This window comes from Xyrauchen texanus, chromosome 35, assembly GCF_025860055.1.
Source record: "Xyrauchen texanus isolate HMW12.3.18 chromosome 35, RBS_HiC_50CHRs, whole genome shotgun sequence".
Taxonomy (NCBI): domain Eukaryota; kingdom Metazoa; phylum Chordata; class Actinopteri; order Cypriniformes; family Catostomidae; genus Xyrauchen; species Xyrauchen texanus.
The window spans coordinates 6,563,341-6,586,023 of record NC_068310.1 but is presented as its reverse complement, the minus strand read 5'-3'; the positions used below and the strand labels follow the sequence as shown (position 1 = coordinate 6,586,023).

Below are 22,683 nucleotides of genomic sequence, written 5' to 3'. Positions count from 1 at the left end.
AAGGCTGGAGAGAAACCACCACAGAGCAGGAACCCAGCAGGGGGACATCTGGCAACAGCCCGGGACTGGCAAATAAAGGTTGACCTGGGAAAGCAGCTCAAATTCCTAGAAACCATCGCCACGACTACACTTAGGCCTGACATGGTCCTCCATTCAGAGTCATCAAGGCAGGTGGTCCTACTGGAATTGACTGTGCCCTGGGAAGACAGAATGGAAGAGGCGTTTGAACAGAAGAGGGCCAAGTATGAGGAATTGGCTGGTGAATGCCGTAGCAGAGGATGGAAGACCCGCTGCATCCCCATCGAGGCTGCCGAGGGTTTACCGGCCAGTCGCTCTACAGGGCCCTCAAGCTCCTAGGAATAAGGGGACTGCACATTAAGAAAGCCATCAGGAACATCACGGATGCTGCTGAAAAGGCATCTAGATGGCTGTGGATCAAAAGGGGTGATCCCTGGATCACACATGCTACCTAGTCACAAGTCGGGGACTGATCACCCCAGGCTGGGTCGCTGTAGGGTGTATGATGTTGAGAGACCCGAAACACCCGATGACTCCAGGTTACATCACTGATGATGTGTCTAGGTTGCACCTGCAAGGTGTATGTTAAATCATTCATTATAGTTTTGTGCATATGTCACATGAGTGGATCTCCAGTAAAGATTGCAAGATTTTTCACCCCACTATAAATGGTCTTCACTCTGTCTTCTTTCTTTTTTTTTTAAAGAAAACAAATAATTGCAGACAACACCACAAGCCCTCAGAACTCTGTACACCAAAACCATCAAGACAATATATTTGAAAATAACTTGGATGAATCCAATTTTGGATTAAATGCAATCTATAATGCATAGCTGACCCAAAAATAAACAGTTTGTCATCACTTTTTCTCATCCTTTTGTTGTTCCAAACCACTGTTATTTTCTTTCTTCCATGGAACACAAAATTAGATGTTAGGCAAAATATTAGTAATAATATATCAGTCACCATTCATGTTCATTGCATATTTTTCTGAAAAAAATAGAAAAATATAGACTGAACATTGTGTCTTAGATCTCCTTTTTTGTTCCATAAAAGAAAGAATGTCATACAGCTATGGAACAACATGAGGTGAGTAAATGAGGACAGAATTAAACATTTTGTGTGAACTATACTCTCCCTTGAAGTGGCAATAAATAAACATCTTTACAAAAAGTAGCAATATGGAAAAAAAAAAGGTGTACTCTACAATTGGAGCTAAATGTATTGACGCTGTATTACTGCCAACTGATAGACTGTCTTATTTTGTTCATGTGTAGTGTTTGTTTTTTGTTTTTGTTATCATACAAAGTGTCACGATCCCTTGTCGTCTGCCCCGTGTTCTGATCCCTTGTTGTCTGCACCGTGTTTTACGTTTCACCGATCACATTCCATGTCACTGTTTCCCTGTTGTCCGCCCCGAGTCTCACTGTCCTTGTGTAAACTACACTTCCCGTCATTCCCGGCCCTTGTCACTGCGTTATTGTCTGCACAGTCTGTTATTTTGTCATCATCGTGTCAGTCTATTTAAACCCTGTTGTTCCTCCTCTCATTTGTCGATCGTTGACATTTCATGTCTGCGCCATGTCAGTGACCACTCTCTCTGTTCATGTTCCCTGCCTGATTTTCCCTGTTCGTTCGAGGATACCCTGCTGTTTGTCTGTTCGTTCGAGGTAACCCTGCTGTTCATGTTCCCTGCCTGTTAACCCGTTCGAGGATTACCCAGCCCTCCGCGGATGTTCGCTACCTGCACCCTTCCTGTTCGCTTAGTATGTTATTTAGTGTTTAGTTTTCTTTTTTCCCATCGTGGACTTTCATTTGTTCCTGAGTCTGTTTATTTTTGTGTTCTTACTAATAAAAGCCGTGGTTAGATCCAAACCTCTCGTCTGCCTTGTCCTGCTTCCCACAATTCATAACACAAAGTGATGAACTAGGTCATTCCTGTTATGCAGTCAATTTTCATGTGCCTGTTGTATGTGTCTGAATACATTTGAAATAATGTCAAACTCATCATAAAACCCTATTTTGTCACAAAGATCCTATTCATTTTCTTTTATTGTGATGTCACATTTAAAAGAACATGAGGTGAATTTTAAATAATGTCACTGCTTTTTTTAAAAAAAAAATGTTTTATGGAGGCTGCCATTTCCCCCATGACCTCTTTTAAATATCTTATAATTCCATGTCGTGCACTTCCATGTCAACTTCTAAAACTGCAGAAAATTTAATATTTTAAAAATAATAAGTTTCAAATGTCTTGGGCTTAAATTAGTAATCATTGTATTCATTTTTCCTTTGTCTTCAATGTCTTTTCATATATCTTATTTGATTTGTTTCATCCCAACCTGTTATCATAACAATCTGAATACAGTAAAAGAACCAAAAATTCAAAATATAATTACATAAATTATAAAAACGTCAAAATGATGTACACCCTCATTTAAGTCCTCTCTGAGCAATTGCTTTAGTTTTCAGGCATTTTCAGTTTTCATTTAATTTTCTTGTCATTGTGTAAATAAACAAGTTATAAAAAAGTTTATAAAAGTTTAAGTCCTTAAACTTGAGCAACACATTGTTCTCAGAAAGTCTGGTGTAACCTTTTATTGAAATAATCATAGCATATTCAATATTTTAAAAGTTAAGTGTTCCCATGCAGTGGTACTGCCTAACACGTATGACCCAACTGATCTTTTACTCATCAATTTGACATTTCTCCTATTAACACCTATGCTTTTTTTCATTCATATTGAGCCAAAAATTAACAACTAAGTTCTTGTCAGGATTATCCATAAAGATTTAAGTGAAAAAGTAATTTGCAAGAGAAAAAGCTTGTAATAGAAGTCATAAAAATAGAGTAATTTAAAGCAGAATTCCACAAGTCTCAATAGAGTATCCCTCTTCAAATTTGCACATTTCTGCGGTCTATTGTCTGTTGACAAATTCCCCCCAGAGCATTGAACTTTGGCCCAAGTTTCTGCAGGAAGTCCAGGTTATCTCCAAGGTTGCTGGTGGACAGCCTATCCAATGACTCGCAATCACTGCCTCTTCCTTCATAATAATATTGACGTGGCGAATATTCTGGATAGTCTTTTTGCTCTTCTGGAAGCCCATAGATTTTCTACATATTAACATAATGGAAAGAGAAATATCAAAATCAGTGTTGTTGTATCATTTGTGATCAATGTAATTTATTCTGATGTGTGGAATGTTTTTTCTCTCTTCAAACAATCCCTGTTGATGATGCCTCCTTGTGGTGTCTTCTAGATCTGCTTATAATACTACAGGTTATCCACTACGTAAGTAAGTTTTTGGGCACACCTGTGCATTCTTTATTAATACATAATTAATCCACATTTTTGAGTAATAGCAAAGTCAACAAAACTCTGAAATTTCATAAATAAAAGTATTGCAAATTATGCAATAACCTCAAAATATTCATCAAATCTAAAGAGCAAATCGAAGCTATCTTTCTAAACTTTTTTCTTTTTTTTTCATTCTGTCAAACAACTTCATGAGGAGCATCCTGAAATGCTTTCTAAACAGCACTGAAAATATTGTAAGTGTACTGGACACCTGTTTACTATTTTTCCTTCACTATCTACGGTGACCCGGATGTGCATAACGCAACTAAAATGATAAAGAAAACAAAAGTTCACCATGCAAAGAAATTGAGCCAAAACACAAATAAAATTAATTCAAAACACAAATATATTAAGCCACAACACAAATAGATTCATCCACAACACAATAATAATAATAATAATAATAATAATAATAATGTTTAGATTTTTAAAACTTTGTTGTCAGTATTACATGCTTACATGAGTACAAGACACGATAAGACATTCCCAATTAAAATAAAGCAGATGTATGTTTTGATTACATTATTATTTTAAGTCAACTCATTTGACACGATTTGTTGAGTCCTTTCTTAATCTTTGTGTTGTAGCTTAATATATTTGTGTTGTGGCTTATTTATTTGTGTTGTAGCTTAATTTTGTTTTGCTGTGGCTTAATTCCGATGTGTTGTGAACTTTTGTTTGCTTAGCAAATTTAATTGTGTTGTGCACCTCTGGGCCACCGTAACTATCTGTTCTACCTCAACCATTAGAGAAAAAGAAAACATTAAAACAAAATGTGTTATTGTATAGAAATTCCTATGCACAGTGGGCAAAAAATGTATGTATCTACAGGAATAACTTCAAGCTTTTTAGAATAAGCTTTTAGAACAAAAGGCCAAGATTATAAGAAAATAAACTGTTGGTAGTGTATATCTTCAGTGGAATCACTACAACATCTCTCAAAAGTCATCTGTCACTTCTCTTATTTTTAAAATAATAAATAGAATTAAGAACCGAGTTTCAATTACAAAAAGCAGAAGAGTCTGCTGGGAACTCTTGTTATGTATAAAGACAATTACCAAATGAACAGAGGTGGGTAGAGTAGCCAAAAACTGTACTCAAGTAAAAGTACAATTACTTAAAAAAATGATTACTTAAGCAGAAGTAAAAGTACTAACATAAATCATTACTTGAGTAAGGGTAAGAAAGTATCCAATTAAAAGAGTGCTCAAGTAGTGAGTAACTCTTAACTTTCACAAATGACCTAATAGACTATACTCCCCTATATTCCATTACATAATACACATTTAACATGTACTACAGAATTATTATTATTAATGGAAATTCTGTCATCATTCACCAACATGCTGTTGCAAACCCATATGACTTTCTTCCATGCAACACAATAAGGAGATATTATACAGAATGTTTGCCCAAGAATGACAGAATGTAGTGAGTCACTATTTACTAAAGTGAATGTTTTTTTTTTTCTCCATATTTTGAAAGTGAATTGTGAGTGAGACTGTTAGTCTCAAACATATTTTGTGTTCCACATAATACAAAGCATCACACTGGTTTGGAACAACATGAGGGTAGAAAAATGATGACAGAATATTCAATTGTGGCTAAGCTATCACTTTAAAGAGATTTCATCCAGATCTGACAAGAGCCCTTAAAGGGATAATTCACCCACAAATGTAAATTCTCTCATCATATACCCTCATGCCATCCCAGATGTGTATGACTTCCTTTCATCTGCAGAATACAAATTCAGATTTTTAAAATAATATTTTAGTTCTGTAGGCCAAAATGTTGATGCTCCAAAAGGCACATAAAGGCAGTATAAAAGTAATCCATAAGACTCATGTTGTTAAATCCATATCGTCAGAAGTGATGATATGTGTGGGTGAGAAAAAGATCAATATTTGTCATGTTTTGCTAGAAAGCAGGGGATGATATGCAGAGAAGAATGTGAATCACCAAAAACACAAGAAGAATGTGAATGTGATCTGTTTCTCTGTTTCTCATCCACACCTATCACATCACTTCTGAAGATATTGAATTAACCACTATGAATTCCCACTAAAAGTAATCCACTTATGGATTACTTTTATGCTGACTTATGTTTGTTTGTTTAGCTTTAGTATACTGCCACCCATTCACTTGCATGGATGGACCAAAAATTCTTCTAAAAATCTTAATTTGAGTTCAGCAGATGAAAGAAAGTCACACACATCTGGGGTGGCATGAGGATGAGTAAAAAATGAGAATTGTAATATTTGGGTGAACTATCCCTTTAAGGGCTATTGTCAGAGCTGGATAAATTTGTCAATAAGAAGCGAGGTTTGGAAACAGTTCAAGTAATTATTACAATGAAAATGTGAATAATATATAATGCTGAAATATAACCCAAAGAAAGATCATGCTTTATAAAGGCCTTCTCGTGTGTGGATTCTTATTTCAGTGTATTTACAGTTTTCAGTGTTGTAAGTATTTAGATAATTAGTTCTGTACAGCAGTACCGCCACTCTCTAAATGCAGAGTATGCAACCTACGTAGGGCACCAACTCTGGTCACAAACACTCGCTGTGTCTAAAACCGTCCCCTAACCACTATAAAGTGCGATATATAGTTTTGAGTGTTCGATAAAATGTTTTGTTGGAGTATCTGAATTCTGAGTGACACACTCGTTCCCTACTCATTCTTATCCACAATGCACTCTAATTTCAAGTGTACATTTGATGTACACTCGACAATGGTTAATTTCCCACAATCCACCACAGGGAAGATATACAAGCTGCTTCCTTCACTCCTGCAATGTTTTATTTCATGCTGAAAGTAGTAAATTACTTTTTGACAAATCATGATTAAACTTGATTAAATTAACATAATAACATATAGCAATGACATACTGATACATTTTAAAATGTATTTAAAATGTTTACTCTTTATTTACTCTTTATTAACACACAGTATATATTAAAAATGACAAACAGAATGAAAATATATTGTATTACTATATTATTTAATAAGTATAACAAGTAAGGCCCACGTATTTAAAAATTTGTTTCTGCAGTTATAGTGCACTAACTGCCATTCACTATATAGGAAATTGACTGTAATGGACACAGCCACTCTCTTCGCCATACGCTTGCCACGTCTCACACGCGCTCGCCCCGCGCACCTCACTGTGCACGAGCAGAAATGCTGTCTGTTCGCGCTCCAGTTGTTGATCATGCGAATGGCAGTGATTTACACTAAACTTGGATGTTTACATGGATTTATACAGTTAATCTGCCTGAAGTATCTGTGATAGTTTCCAGTACCCCTGCGAGGGCAAGGAGTAAATGCTTAAATACTGCTTATAACATGCGGGACGCAGTACAAAGCGCACTGATATATTGCTGCACTGATTTAAAAATGTACACTTAAAAACTGATGCCATAAGAGCCCAGTTACAGAATCACCCTATAAATGACCATCACATTACACAGAAAAGCCAGCGTTAGAATTAGAGCCAAAACTTACCTCAGCGTGCTGCCTTAAATTGGAGCTGTGATTTTAATCTTGAAATATCAGCTTGTCTTGGTGTTAAATGAAGGCATTGCATGATGAAACTATAATTTTTTTCACTGTGTGGAGTGAAGAAATTGTTTCACTTTGAAGAGTTTGATGTTGCAGTAGAGATTGAGTGACAGACTGTGTGAGTGAACTTCCGCTCTCTTATTAAAGCTCCCATTCAATAATCTCTAAAAAAATTAAACATTAATTAAAATGAAACCCAGTAATGTAACGACAATAACGCCACCCATTGTAATGAAGTAAAAGTTAAAAAAATGTATACGAAATTTACTTGAGTGAGGGTAAATAGTACCCACTTTGAACCCTATTTTAAAAGTAAATTTTTTCCCAAAAATTACTTAAGTAAATGTAACAGAGTGAATTTAAATTATGAAACTAATGGAAATCAATTTCCCTTCAAACAGTGGTGATTTTAAAAACAGTGTATTAAACAACACTCTACAACCATCAATTTGTGGGCTGCTCTCCATTTTGTATCTTATCCAATCACATGCATTTATGCAAAATGCTTCATAATGCTATTATTCTTTCAACGCCTTTTTTCAAGTGTCCCTTTTTGTCGCATTGAAGGTGCAACCCTTTTGTTGACTGAAAACTTTATTTTGCTAGGTGGTGCAGATGTCAGTGTATGTCCAGCACAACAAAAAGAAATACTGAGCGCTCCTTTTATGATCTGTTGATCTTCATAATCTGAACATGAACCCCAAGACCTCAAACTAAGAGGCCTCTTGCAGGTAGATGGTGATAGTGTTCTTATTTCCAACACAGACAGGATGTTTGTTCTCCTATTAAAACTTTTTTCTATTTAAGATGTTGTAAGGCCAGTGTGCGCAAAAGGCAAATTATGCAGTAAGGTGACAAATTCCTGAATATTTCAGCAAGAGTTTATGTTTCCACAACAATGGACATATTGGCCATATCAGCCATTATGACTTTCAGAAATGTCTACCGTAATTTCCGGACTATAAGCCGCAACTTTTTTCCCACGCTTTGAACCTCGCGGCTTATACAATGATGCGGCTAATATATGGATTTTTCCCGCTTTCAAATTTTATAAAAAAAAATTTTAAAAAACTTTCTGTGACGTGCTCAGTTTTTTGGCGGCGTGAAGCTTTCATTAGACCAATGAAATTGCCGAACGGGTTAAGGTCAAAACAACTTTTTTTGTTTACTGTTTAGATTAAATCGAGCGCGCTCAAACTTCCCATCATTCTGATTACGGTAGTAATTTTGTCAACCTCACCATGGCAAAGACATGGAGAAACGAATATGATGCTGCTTTCAAGTTGAAGACGATTGATCTGGCTGTTGGAAAAGAAAATAGAGCTGCTGCACGGGAGCTTGGTCTTAATGAGTCGATGATAAGACGTTGGAAACAGCAGCGTGAGGAATTGACTCAGTGCAAAAAGACAACTAAATCTGAGGCTATTCAACTCGACACCGAAGGAGATGACTTCAGTGGTTTCATGTGCACAAGAGGAGGAAGATAGTGACCAATGACTTTCTTGGTAGGCTACTGTTTACTGCAAATGTTTTATTACAAGCCGTGTGTGGCAGCGGGGGCGTGGTCAAGCGCCCGTCCGGGAGAGAAAAGCTGTAAGGGCCATTACACCTGCGCTAAATTATGTCTAACACCGGTGTCTAATTTCAAGTGCCCTGCTTCACGTGTCCTTCTTGGGAAAACTGTCACACGGGCACCAGTGTGACAGTTTTCAGCAGGGCACTTGGTGTTCCAGGTAAGGCTTTTAATGGCCACAGCAATGTTTACAATCAATTTTATAAAGTTTCTCAATTCTTCTATGCGCCAAGAAGAGTCACTTTCTCACCTCTGTGGCTGCTGCCTTTTTATGCCGCTCTCCCCATGCTTACTGAAATTAGACACCGGTGTTAGACATAATTTAGCTCAGGTGTAAGCACCCTTACCGCTTTTCTCTCCCGGACGGGCGCTTGACAACGCCCCCGCTGCCACACCGTGTTTCGTTAAAGCCTATTTATTTTTGTTACAAGCCGTGTTTCGTTAAAGCCTATTTATTTTTGTTACAAGCCGTGTTTCGTTAAAGCCTGAGTAAAGTTAACTTGTTTCAATGTACCGGTAGGCACCTGCGGCTTATAGACAGGTGCGGCTTATTTATGTTCAAAATAATATTTTATTTAAAAATCAGTGGGTGCGGCTTATATTCAGGTGCGCTCAATAGTCCGGAAATTACGGTAAGTTCATGCCCACTTTTTGGGCAATGATCATTACAGTAAATTGTCAGAGTTTTGTTTGCTTGGCCTGCAAATATAATGAGAAAATAATTGCATAAAAAATGTGCAAGTGGAAAACAGTTATTAGGATAGCAATTAAATGATGTTAAGTGATTACATCAGGGATCTCACCCTGTCAATGTGCTCAGCCAGGTTCCTTTCTGATTGAGCCATGCTGTATTTGCGGGACATCTGACCCACTCCACTCTGAAAATCAAGAGACACAAAACACTGAGCTAGCCAACTTGGCATTGTATTGTCTTTAATAGTTAATTAAAGACACATTAAGTGATTTTTGCTAATGGATAAACTTTTAAAAATTTAAAACCTGGTAAAAATTATGTTAACTCACATGAGATGAAGACTCAACACAGATTAAGACTTAGAGAAAAAGCTGCTTTATTCTGCACATGGTGCTGGTGCTCATTCATGAATGCCACCATGCTGACTGTGAATAGCACATTTCTACAGTTTTACATCAGTAACTGAGAACATTTGCTGTTGTGTGATGCTGCATCTATGCAGTTAGGTGTCAGTGGAACCATTGGGACAAAAATAATGAGTGCTTGAGGAAAAGATGGCAATGAAAGTGACAAAAATGCCTCAAAATATAGGGCAAAGAAAAATGCCCTTTAATAAATTCCCTTTTAAATTAGTAATATATTAGATTAGATTAGATTCAACATTATTGTCATTGTGCAGAGTACAAGTACAAAGACAACGAAATGCAGTTAGCGTCTAACCAGAAGTGCATAAAAAGCAGAAAATTGCAATGTGATATCAAGTATAGACAGGTGGTGCATAGGCAGGTACAGAAATATATTGCAGTGTTTTAAGAGCAGAATAAATATGGCTATGTAATATGAGAAGTGTATGAACAACATGTACATATATGTGCAATGTAATAGCAGTGACATTTGAAATAGTAGCAGAATAATGTAGATATATGCAGTGTATTAGCAGAATATATAGTAAGAAAACAGTAAATATGGATAATCTGTATGAACCATATAGATAGATATGTACATCTATGTGCAGTGTGGTAACATAAGAGCAGTAAGAATAAGTGTAAGTGTATGTACAGGATGAGAGTAGTAGAATATGGCTATGTATAGGTGTAATTACAGTATGTACATTTAAATAAATAATAGAATGGGTGGGATAGCGTAGTGTCCTTTTGGGGGGTGTAGTCCATTTTCATTGTCAATTGTCACCGGGATGCAGAGCTAGAGCTATGAAATGTTTTCTAATATTTTATCATAAACCTAATACATATTATCACTAAATATGAGTTTATTTTATTATTATTATTTTAAATAATATGAATAGCTTACCCTGACTGTGTTGGTTCGGGCCATTGACCAGCTCGGCAATGCTCGGTAAAGCTGAAATGGCTTTAGCAAAAAAAATATATTATTAAATGTCCATCAACATTAAATAAAGGCTAATACTTACAAAATCTAAAAGTATAAATACACAAACACTATATATATTTATATATATATATATATATATATATATATATATATATATATATATATATATATATATATATATATACAGTATCTCACAAAAGTGAGTACACCCCTCACATTTTTGTAAATATTGGATTATATCTTTTCATGTGACAACACTGAAGAAATTACACTTTGCTACATTGTAAAGTAGTGAGTGTACAGCTTGTATAACAGTGTTAATTTGCTGTCCCCTCAAAATAACTCAACACACGGCCATTGATGTCTAAACCATTAAATTTGGTGTCATTGCTCGCACACTCCCTCATACTGGTCACTGGAAGTTCAACATGGCACCTCATGGCAAAGAACTCTCTGAGGATCTGAAAAAAAAGAATTGTTGCTCTACATAAAGATAGCCTAGGCTATAAGAAGATTGCCAAGACCCTGACACTGAGCTGCAGCATGGTGGCCAAGACCATACAGTGGTTTAACAGGACAGGTTCCACTCAGAACAGGCCTCGCCATGGTCGACCAAAGAAGTTGAGTGCACGTGCTCAGCGTCATATCCAGAGGTTGTCTTTGGGAAATAGATGTATGAGTGCTGCCAGCATTGCTGCAGAGGTTGAAGGGGTAGGGGGGTCATCCTGTCAGTGCTCAGACCATAGGCCACACACTGCATCAAATTGGTCTGCATGGCTGTTGTCCCAGAAGTAAGCCTCTTCTAAAGATGATGCACAAGAAAGCCCGCAAACAGTTTGCTGAAGACAAGCAGACTAAGGATATGGATTACTGGAACCACATCCTGTGGTCTGATGAGACCAAGATAAACTTATTTGGTTCAGATGGTGTCAACGTGTGTGGCGGAAACCAGGTGAGGAATACAAAGACAAGTGTGTCTTGCCTACAGTCAAGCATGGTGGTGGGAGTGTCATGGTCTGGGGCTGCATGAGTGCTGCCGGCACTGGGGAGCTACAGTTCATTGAGAGAACCATGAATGCCAACACGTACTGTGACATACTGAAGCAGAGCATGATCCCCTCCCTTCGGAGACTGGGCCGCAGGGCAGTATTCCAGCATGATAACAACCCCAAACACACCTCCAAGATGACCACTGCATTGCTAAAGAAGCTGAGGGTGAAGGTGATTGACTGGCCAAGCATGTCTCCAGACCCAAACACTTTTGAGCATCTGTGGGGCATCCTCAAACGGAAGGTGGAGGAGAAAAAGGTCTCTAACATCCACCAGCTCCGTGATGTCATCATGGAGGTGTGGTAGAGGACTCCAGTGGCAACCTGTGAAGCTCTGGTGAACTCCATGCCCAAGAGGGTTAAAGCAGTGCTGTAAAATAATGGTGGCCACACAAAATATTGACACTTTGGTCCAAATTTGGACATTTTCACTTAGGGGTGTACTCACTTTTGTTGCCAGCGGTTTAGACATTAATGGCTGTGTGTTGAGTTATTTTGAAGAGACATCTAATTTACACTGTTATACTAGCTGCACACTCACTACTTTACATTGTAGCAAAGTGTCATTTCTTCAGTGTTGTCACATGAAAAGATATAATCAAATATTTACAAAAATGTGAGGGGTGTACTCACTTGTGTGAGATACTGTATATATATATATATATATATATATATATATATATATATATATATATTGGCCAAAAGTTTGGAATAATGTACAGATTTTGCTGTTTTGGAAGGAAATTGGTACTCTGCTTCACCAAAATGGCATCCAGCTTATCACAAAGTATATTCAGGACATTACTGATGTAAAAACAGCACCGTCACTATTTGCAAAAAGTCATTTTTGAGCAAATCTAGACAGGTCCCATTTCCAGCTGCCCTCACTCCAACACCTTATCCTTGAGTAGTCATGCTAAATTGCTAATTTGGTACTAGAAAATCACTTGCCATTATATCAAAAACTGCTGAAAGTTACTAGGTTCATTAAATGAAGCTTAACATTGTCTTTGTGTTTGTTTTTGAGTTGCCAAATGTGGCATGTCTTAAGGTCAATATTAGTTCAAAAATGGCAAAAAAGGAACGGCTTTCTCTAGAAACGCGTCAGTCAATCATTGTTTTGAGGACTGAAGGCTATAGAATTCTTGAAATTGCAAAAAAGATTTCATACAAAGGTGTACACTACAGTCTTCAAAGACAAAGGACAAATGTCTCTAGCAAGAACAGAAAGTGATGTGGAAGGCCCAGATGTACAACTAAACAAGAGGATAATACAGCAGATCTGGATGATTTGATGAGAACTCTTTGCTCTTAGTTTTTTTCCAAACTGTAATGTTATTAATGTCCTGACTATACATTTAGGAGATAAATCTGTTCATTATTCCAAATATATATCTATATATATAGAGATATATATATAGAGAGAGAGAGAGAGAGGGAGACAGAGAGAGAGAGAGAGAGAGAGAGAGAGAGAGCGAGCGAGAGAGGGAGAGTACTGTGCAAAACTTTTAGGCACTTGTGAATAATGTGGCATAGTGAGGATGTCTTCAGAAATAAGACCATAAATAGTTTTCATTTATCAATTAATGTCAAACAAAGTCCAGTAAACATTAAAAAGTTAAATCAATGTTTGTTGTGACAACCTCCATCTTCAAAACAGTCCCAATTTTTATAAGTACACCTGTCTCTTTATGTAATCCCAGACAGACTCAATGATGTTGAGATCCGGGCTCTGTGGGGGCCATACCATCTGTTGTAGAACTCTTCTATTATATTCTATTTGCAAAAGGAATGTTTGGGAGTCTAAAATTGATATTTCCTATTGACACATTACAGCTGAACTTATATATATATATATATATATATATATATATATATATATATATATATATATATATAAAACCATGTTTTTTTTTAAATGTGCCTAAGAATTTTGCACAGTACTGTATATATACAGTATATATATATATATATATATATATATATATATATATATGTCCTGAAACAAGAGACACATGTGAAGCTGTTTGACTCAGTATACACATTTTGAATGAAAACACACATTGGGTTAAACCCATATGTTTGTTTTTAATTTATTACTCTTCTCTCACATATCGGGCCCTCCCAGTCTGTCCTGTCACACTTGCCCGCCCACACATGTCTCGCTACACTCATGTCTTAGTTTGATGGACGCTGTCACTCACCATGCTCATCACACCTCCACCATTAGACATTTCCTGGAACATCCCCGATGAGTACTGAGTGCCATACTGTCAGAGATAACATTAAAAGAATACATAATTACAAGATCCTGTGCTACAGTACTGAAGGTTTGGTTAATGCTAGTTTGTGTATTCACAATGCGGCACAAAGTTATAACTGCTTTTATAAAACAGGAACTACAATGTAATAAGTGAATACAGAATGCACAGTTGTTACGTTAATGATCTACTTCCTGATCTGTGAACATTTCTTTAGATGATTTTAATTCACTGAAATCCTATTTCTGACTTCCATAAAAACAGTGATTTTACCACATTAAGCACTTTTAGATTACCTTACAAAACATTTATACATTGTACGTATTAAAAATACTAAGGACACATATTTTCATATAAACGTTATGTTATTTAAGTGTATCCCTAGATAAATGTAATATCACCTCCATAGAATAACAAAATGTTGTTATACAACAACAATAATGATCATTGTCACTATAGTCAAGTGAATAGATGTTACACATCACATTGTAACAAAATGCAATTAAATTGTATCCAGCATATGGGACTTTTTGAGTCACAGATACAAACAAAAAGTTTGCTGTCCTTTTCTGCATATCGCAGAGCCATTTTGTGGTCTGTTCTACATTAGCTTATCGCGTCCCATTCGGCACTTTTCGTGGCCGACCCACCGACCCGCTCGGTAGCTAATATGTATAGCTTATACTCGCTAAATCTCTTTTGGTGAGATGAAGATGAGTTTAGGTACAGATGCTGGATTCAACTCAAATCCGATGTGGGATATTCCACTTTATATATCCGATATCTGACTAAAGGCATTCTAATGCCAGATGCTCGTAAGATGACGTTAAAGGAAACAAAACTGCAACGCTCCTGTTAGCTGAGCAGATCTTTGACTGTCACCACAGATATCTCCTAACAACACAATTCAAAAACAATCTGCAACACTAGCATTTGTACTACAGGTTGACGCTTATCAAAAGAGAGTATAATTTACCATATTTTGAACACCTGCTACTCTGCTAATGTTTGTTAAACAAGCTTTAATAAGACAAAATTAAAAAGACTAATTTATATTATTATTTAATAAAAGTGAATGTTTATCACTTATTTTGTACATCTTCCTGGGTGCTGACAAGATTGTGTGATGTCACACACCTGCATCTTGGCAAAATCTTTAAAATAATTCAAAATTTCTGCATGACTTCAAGTGGAGTTCTATTGCACTTTTCCCAGAAGGAAGTTGGAAAATCAGACTTGCTGAGTTGAATGGAATGCAGCAAGAGGCAGATTGCTAACGTTAGATAGCTAGCTTTGCTCACATCACTTACACTTAGCTTATCTTTCTTTATGCTTCATTTCTACATGCTGAAAAAATTTGACATGGTCTTAGCCATCAGTAGTAACGTGAACTCGACTGATTGAGGAGGAGGTCCTATGGATGCATCCTCTAGACTCATCAAAACCAGCCCGCTGGCAGTCTACAGTCAAAGTCGTGGAGGCGAGGTGACCGCGTGCTTGGGGCCATGACTGTAGGTGTTTGGTGACAGACTGGTGTGAGAACGGCGTGTGAGGTCATTGTAGGTGACTGAAAAAGTGAGGAAACCACTCTCTTTTTCCTGGCAATATGAGTACCGTGGCCCTGGGGGTGCGGCAAGAGATTACCGGGGATGGAGTGGTTCAGATACCAACTCCATAGCGGCCATCTTGCTACTTGGTTTAATCGTCTCAGGAACACTTGGCCGCCTTCTGGGTCCCAGTGGTGGCTCGTGAGAAGGGGGCATCAGCTTCCTGAGGGGAGCTCTACGCTGGAGCTGAGAGCTGGGCCCAGGTTTGCCCGGGGGGCATGGTCGGTCGTCTAGTGCAGTTCCTGCAGCACATCAGGATCAAGACTACCGAAGTGCAGATCTTTAAATGCCTTGGCCTGGTGGACTTGCACGAGGGCCATGGCATGCAGGGCTGAGACAGTGTGAGGGGCTGCTCTGCTATCTAGGGTAGTGAGAGCGGAGGAGTGAGGATGCCGGTTTTGGGCAGTAAAAGGTGCCCTCTATGGCTTCGTCAACTCGACATGCACCTCCGGGTAGAAAGGAACCAGGGTTGCGGGGCTGTGAGCGCCGCCCTGACCCAAGGAACCAAGGGACTTCCTTGGTTCCATAGGTTGAGGGTTCCAATTTCACTCCATTTTAAGAGAAGTGTCCATCTCCACTAATTAATCTCTGATTTAGCCTTGCATTGAAGGAATGTTCAAATTTAAAAATGCTTTTTAATTCAAACTCTACGGTCTTAAAAAAATCTAAATGTAATAACATGCCCACAAACGCCTTTAATGTGCTCTCTGTCTGATTTACCCGTCTATCAACTGTATGTGACAGTCAGTCTGACTACCTACATGTATGTAGCTTGCTGGCTGTTTGTTTTATTATAATTTCAGTATAACCATCAAGCTATAAACTTTTAAAACTAAGGCCAAAATCAAAGTTTGTCTTGGAAAAAAATCTACCTCTAGTTTAGTTTTGAAATATCCACTCTGTTATGGATTTAACATTGAGGAAGATGTACTGTATATTAAAGAGGAATACAAATGCAGTTTATATATACTGTGGCATAATTGTTGCTGCCACATGGGCTGGTTTAAGTATTTCTCTAACTGCTGATCATCTGGTATCATCACCCATAACAGTCGCTAGAATTTACCCAGAATTGTCCCAAAAACAAAAAATATCCAGTGAGCGGCCGTTCTGTGGGCAGAAATGCCTTGTTGATGAGTTTGGTCAATGGAGAATGGCCAGACTGGTTTGAGCTGACAGAGTCTACGGTAATTCAGATAACCTCTCTGTACAATTGTAGTGAGCAGAATAGCATCTCAGAATGCACAAATTTTCGAACCTTGAGGTAGATGGGCTACAACAGCAGATCACATTGGGTTCCACTTCTGGAAGTTTCTTTTGTTTTTCGCACCATTCTTTTACATACTAGAGACTGTTGTACATGAAAATCACAGGAGATCAGCAGTTGCAGAAATACTCAAACCAGTCCGTCTGGCACCAACAATCATACCACCGAGATCAAAGTTTTTCCCCATTCTGACTGTGGATGTGAACATTAACTGAAGCTCCTGACAGGTATCTGCATGATTTTATACATTACACTGCTGCCACGTGATTGGCTGATTAGATAATCACAAGAATAAATAGATGTACTGGTGTACCTCATAAAATTGTGTGTGTATATACTCATCTAAAAAAAGAAACGTCCTCTTACATTGAACTGCTTTTATTTTCTGCAAACTTAACATGTGTAAATATTTGTATGAACATAAAAAGATTTAACAACGAAGACATAAACTGAACAAGTTTCACAGAATTGTGATTAACAGAAATGGAATGAGTCCCTGAACAATGGGGAGGGGGGTTAGTATCTGGTGTGGCCACCAGCTGCATTAAGCACTGCAGTGCATCTCCTCCTCATGGACAGCACCAGTTTTGCCAGTTCTTGCTGTGAGATGTTACCCCACTCTTCCACCAAGGCACTTGTAAGTTCCTGAACATTTCTGGTGGGAATGGCCCTTGCCCTCACAATCCGATCTAACAGGACCCAGACGTGCTCCATGGGATTGAGATCCGGCTCTTCGCTGGCCATGGTGGAACACTGATATTCCTGTCTTGCAGGAAATCATGCACAGAACGAGCAGTGTGGTTTGTAGCATTGTCGTGCTGGAGGGTCATATCAGGATGAGCCTGCAGGAAGGGTACCACGTGAGGGAGGTGGATGTCTTCCCTGTAATGCACAGCATGGATATTGCCTGCAATTACAGCAAGCTCAGTCCGATGATGCTATCACACCTCCCAAGACCATGACGGACACTCCACCTCCAAATCAATCCCGCTCCAGAGTACAGGCCTCGGTGTAGCTCATTCCTTCAATGGTAAACGCGAGGCTGACCACCCCCCCGGTGAGAAAAAACAGTAAAGAGCACTTTTGCTAGTCCTGTCTGGTCTTACAACAGGCCTACAGGCCCTGAGTCCAGTCTCCCTCAGCCTATTGCTTACAGTCTGAGCACTGATGGAGGGATTGTGCATTCCTGGTGTAATTCAGGCAGTTGTTGTTTCCATCCTGTACCTGTCCAGCAGGTGTGATTTTCAGATGTACTGATCCTGTGCAGGTGTTGTTACATGTGGTCTGCCACTGCGAGTGACTATCAGCTTTCCATCCTGTCTCCCTGTAGCACTGTCTTCAGCGTCTCACAGTACGGACATTGCAATTTATTGCCCTGGCAACATCTGCAGTTCTCATGCAGCATGCCTAAGACATGTTCATGCAGATGAGCAGGACCTTGGGCATCTTTCTTTTGGTGTTTCTCAGAGTCAGTAGATGGGTCTCTTTAGTGTCCTAAGTTTTTATAACAGTGATCTTAATTGCCTACAGTATGTAAGCTACTGTCTTAACGACCGTTCCACAGGTGCATGTTCATTTATTGTTTATGGTTCACTAAACAAGCATGGAAAACATTGTTTAAACCCCTTACAATAAAGATAATTAAAATACAGTTTCCTGAAAAAGGGGTTTATTATTAATTAATTTGCAAGAAGAAAATGAATACAACTAACAAAATAACTTCATGTATATTTAAAGAGGTTTTGGTCCCCTATTATGATAAAACTATGATTAATCTCTTAATAAAATAAAAATCTTTTATGAAATCCAGAATTCAGCTGCTTAAGCTCGGAATTTTTTATTTTGTTTTCGAACATACTGTATCCGTCTTCTAAATTTTAAATGGGCTACCATGTACCACAGTATTATCATTTTCTGGACGATAAACCTTGACCTAGTTTTTCCATACATGAGAACAGTATGAGCTATTGTTATTTCTTGGCACTAAACACAAGCATACAGTTGATTTAACACTCACCCCTTCAGGGCCTCTTAGAGTACCGTTTTCACCCTTCCTGTATCCATTGGTAAAGAAGTAGCCAGGCTGGCAAAATGGCAATATACAGGTTGTTAGTAGTGTATTATTATAACCTATAATTTTTATAGATAAGGTGTGTATTAAAAAACTTCATTTTAAGTTTCTTATCATCTTTGACAGCTGAAATTTGCACAGTCTATTTTCTCACAGTCATGTCATTCCAAGCCTGTATGATTGTATTGATGTTTTGAAGAATGTTCACACTGCTCTATTCCATACAATGAAAGTATGCAGTGATCTGGGACTACTAAACTCCAGAAAATAAGGGGAAAAAGCACTGTTAATATGACTAGTTCACTGTTTTCGAAGTCTTATTCAAACTGGCACATTGCAAGAACCAGTGGTGTTTTGGAATCAATTACATCAAACTTGTTGCGAATTGTCTTCATGTGCCATTTTTAATAAATCTAAATGCAAATGAAATTTCAAAGCTGCAGCACATGGCAAGATTTTGTGTGATTAATAACTTAAATTTGTGTTTGTTACATTTAATCCATCTAAGCGTTCTGAAATTTAATCTACTGCCCCCAGTGGTCAAAGGAGGAAGTGTCACTGAGGTGAGATGTCCACAAAGTGGCGCCAAAAGTCACTTCTATTTACAATCAACAGGAATGCATATATACCCCCTAACTCAAAACCCAAACATAAACCTAACTGTCAGTAGAGTAAAAAGGTAATTTTAGAGTAAAAATACAGCCTTTGAATCATGCTCACCATTGTTTATGTAAAACAAGTCATATGGGTTTGGAACAACATTAGTGTGAGAAAATTATGATTTTCATTTTGGGTAAACTATTCCTTTAAGACAATAGAACAGAAAACTATTAAGCAAAAGTCATATCTTCATTCCCTCAATGGCAAGACACGGCAATGTTGATCTACAGTATTGGACTGAAATGTATCACCATTTGGGTAACACTAAAATTGGAAACATATATAAAGTCATTTGATTTTTCAAGGGAATTTGTCCCCTTGTATTTGCTGAAACCCCAAATACAGGTTGATAACCCAAGTGTAAGTAAATTTTACCTTTGAGCATTTGGGCCAACAACCTGTCTGCATGTAAGATGTAGGGACTTGTTCCTTCTTATTTGAATGTAACTTTTCTTGGGTTTTGCATACTGTATGAAACCGAAGAACAGGAGATAACACAAAAACATTGGCTTTGTGCCATATAGGCATTAAGTCAATGAGAAAAGAAATGGGGGTAGCTTAATAAATCTATATACTGGTGCAGTATATATGATGCTATTGCTTTTGAACTTTCCTTCAAACCAACAGAGCTTGAAGTGGGTATTTGCTTGGGCTGAGGAGTAGAGAGGTAGATACATAGAGAGATAAAAAGAAAAAAATTATGAGCAATGAAATATTATGCATCACATGCTCTGCTTTTAAATTATAAATGTTTTGCTAGTGTTGAGATATTTGTTTTTGCACAACATAAAAATGCAGAGAATTTTAGGTGAACATGTTTATGTTTACATGAAGCCTAATTAATCCATTAGATAGTTGTCAACCAATATGGATTTTTCAATCAAATGCACATGGGCATGAAGCTAATATGTTTATATGCAATAGACACCATCTGTTGGCTTTTTCTCTGTATGTTTACAAGCAAAAACGACAATTACTTAATCTAACTAATATTGTAATGAAAACTGACATGTTCAGACTGATGAAAAACTGTGTACGTAAACAGTGAAACATTTGTGTCACATATACTAATTAACAAACTCTAAGTAGAATGTTTTTTTAATTAGGGTTGCAGAACACAAGACAGGTTAACAGGTTAAAGGGGTCATGACATGGGTTTTTTTATTGTATTATTATGTTCCCTTAGGTGCAATTATAGTATTAATATATTTTTTTTAAGAAAAACTTTTAAAATCTAGTGATTTATGACCTTTTCCCACCCTGTTTCTCATCCTCTGATTCAAACAGTCTGTTTTGGGGGCGTTTTCCATTTAAGACTTCAGTGTTAACGCCCACTGTTATGATTGGCTAACGTCAGTGCCTATTTATCAATTATTGACGCACCCAGCCAGAACAATATGCAAGTAAACTAAGTAAAAACACTGTGATTATTCATAATGAATGAAATTGCGAACGCTGGTACGTCACTTCTAACCGTCACGTCACTTCTAACCATGAATCCAGAACGAGCTGTATTTTGAGCTTGATTAAATAAATGATTCGTTTAGAATGGGGAGGACGTCTTAAAATATTAAACTTGCAGGACGTTTTAATGATACAAAGACCTCTTATATACCAAAAGATCAAGGCAAATTTGGTTTCTCATGTCATGACCCCTTTAAACATTTTGAGCGCTTCAATACGGGACGTGGGGGTTGAGTTCCCCGTTTCACCTTCAGACCAGTGTGGGTCCCCCTTGGAGATTTTGTGCCTTTAAAATGGGATGTTTTACCATTTGACTGGAAGGAACCAGCTAATAAGAGACAGTTGGCAACCCAAACGTTTATGTACATGCATAACACACATCCCACATGAAGAAGGGAAATGGGAAAATATAATTCTGATGAAGCAATGAAGCTCAGTTGAACATAATCACTCGTTTTTTTCCATTTTCTACTGAAGACTTTCCAAAAGGTGACTCATTTCATAACTTTTCAACTTTCAGCAAGATTGAGAGTTTCTAACATGTACTCACAGGTTGTCAAGTTGGGCACATACCTTATTGATTGAGCCTCCTCCCTCTTCATTGTATTTGATGAGGGTTTGTTTACCCTCACCCTGCATGTCTAGTGGGATGTGTTGTGAGGTCTTGGTTCCGCATTCACACAGGAAACAAAAGAGGAGTAGAACTGCAAAACAACATACAGTATTATGAAGGGCTTAAGCACTCATTGCAGTTTTTGTCCAAGTAAAGTGCATGGTGAATCAGTGCAAAACACTGCCCTACTGTTACAGTCATTGTATTATAACTCCCTCATGCTAATAAACAAATTTGTGTTTGTGTCAGGAAGAAAATAGGAGAATATAATTTTCAGAAATTCAAACTTTTAAATTTCTGCTCAAAGGATTTGAAATTGCTGGTGTTGCTTAAGGATACACTTTACAATAATCAAGGCTCAGATTAAATTCAGCCTTGCATGGAGAAAACTTCTATTAGTCAGCGAATAATCCAATGATTTCAAGTCTCATGTAAAAACTTTTTTTAAACACAGCTTGTCCTGTCAGATTAATGGACCCGAACTGTGAGTACACTATATTACTAGAGACGATTCATTGTGAAATTTGTGATTCAGATTGAAACTCACAGGCCAGCAGCAGAATTCCTGCTAACAGGAGACCGATGCCTGCAGGACCCAGTCTGGAGAAGTAAGGGAGGCGTCCACGACACACATTTCCTCCTGCACAGTCGCATACAAACACCTGAAGAACTGCTTCTGCCCCCAGCCCCTGTTGATCCTGTACCTTCAAGGGAACTGAGTAGTTTCCATATGGCAGACTCTTCAAACTTATCAGAGAGGTGTTGTCTCCTATGGTGTAAACCAAACAACGCTTTAATGATAGTGTGCAAATTTATCATATGCAATAGAATAAGGTTACAGCTTCTCAAAGCAGTGAGCATAGTTTGGTCTGGTGCATGGTTATTAGTTTAACAAGTTAGTGGTTAAATAGACTGATATACGGTGTTTACAAAGTTTGCAAAGGTCAACAGCTCAGAGAACAGCAAGTAGAAAGGTATTTTCCTGGAAAGCATATTAAGCACATTACAAGTTACAACTAGAAAATAAGAGTTTATCAAGATAGTCACTGAATGTTGGTTTAACAAAGCATGTCTGGAAATGTTTGAAGGTTGGTTTGAATTCTAAAGGTTAAAAAAGTTGTATGAACTTT

General features: G+C 37.7%; 1 protein-coding gene across 4 annotated transcripts in view; it reads right to left on the bottom strand.

Moving 5' to 3' along the window:
- Positions 1–2,042: 2,042 nt before the first annotated feature.
- LOC127629144 (cadherin-like protein 26) overlaps positions 2,043–22,683 on the bottom strand; it is a 65,665-nt gene continuing 45,024 nt past the window's right edge. For 3 of the 4 annotated variants that reach the window (XM_052106228.1, XM_052106229.1, XM_052106231.1), the window contains 7 exons: positions 22,101–22,322; positions 21,514–21,644; positions 18,763–18,828; positions 13,815–13,880; positions 10,520–10,579; positions 9,318–9,392; positions 2,044–3,133 (listed from right to left, as the gene is read on the bottom strand). In XM_052106228.1, the coding sequence (XP_051962188.1) occupies positions 2,915–3,133; positions 9,318–9,392; positions 10,520–10,579; positions 13,815–13,880; positions 18,763–18,828; positions 21,514–21,644; positions 22,101–22,322 (839 nt within the window). In that variant the 3' untranslated portion in view covers positions 2,044–2,914. Of the gene's footprint in view, positions 3,134–9,317; positions 9,393–10,519; positions 10,580–13,814; positions 13,881–18,762; positions 18,829–21,513; positions 21,645–22,100; positions 22,323–22,683 lie in introns of all 4 variants that reach the window. The other variant, XM_052106230.1, reaches the window with a different exon arrangement.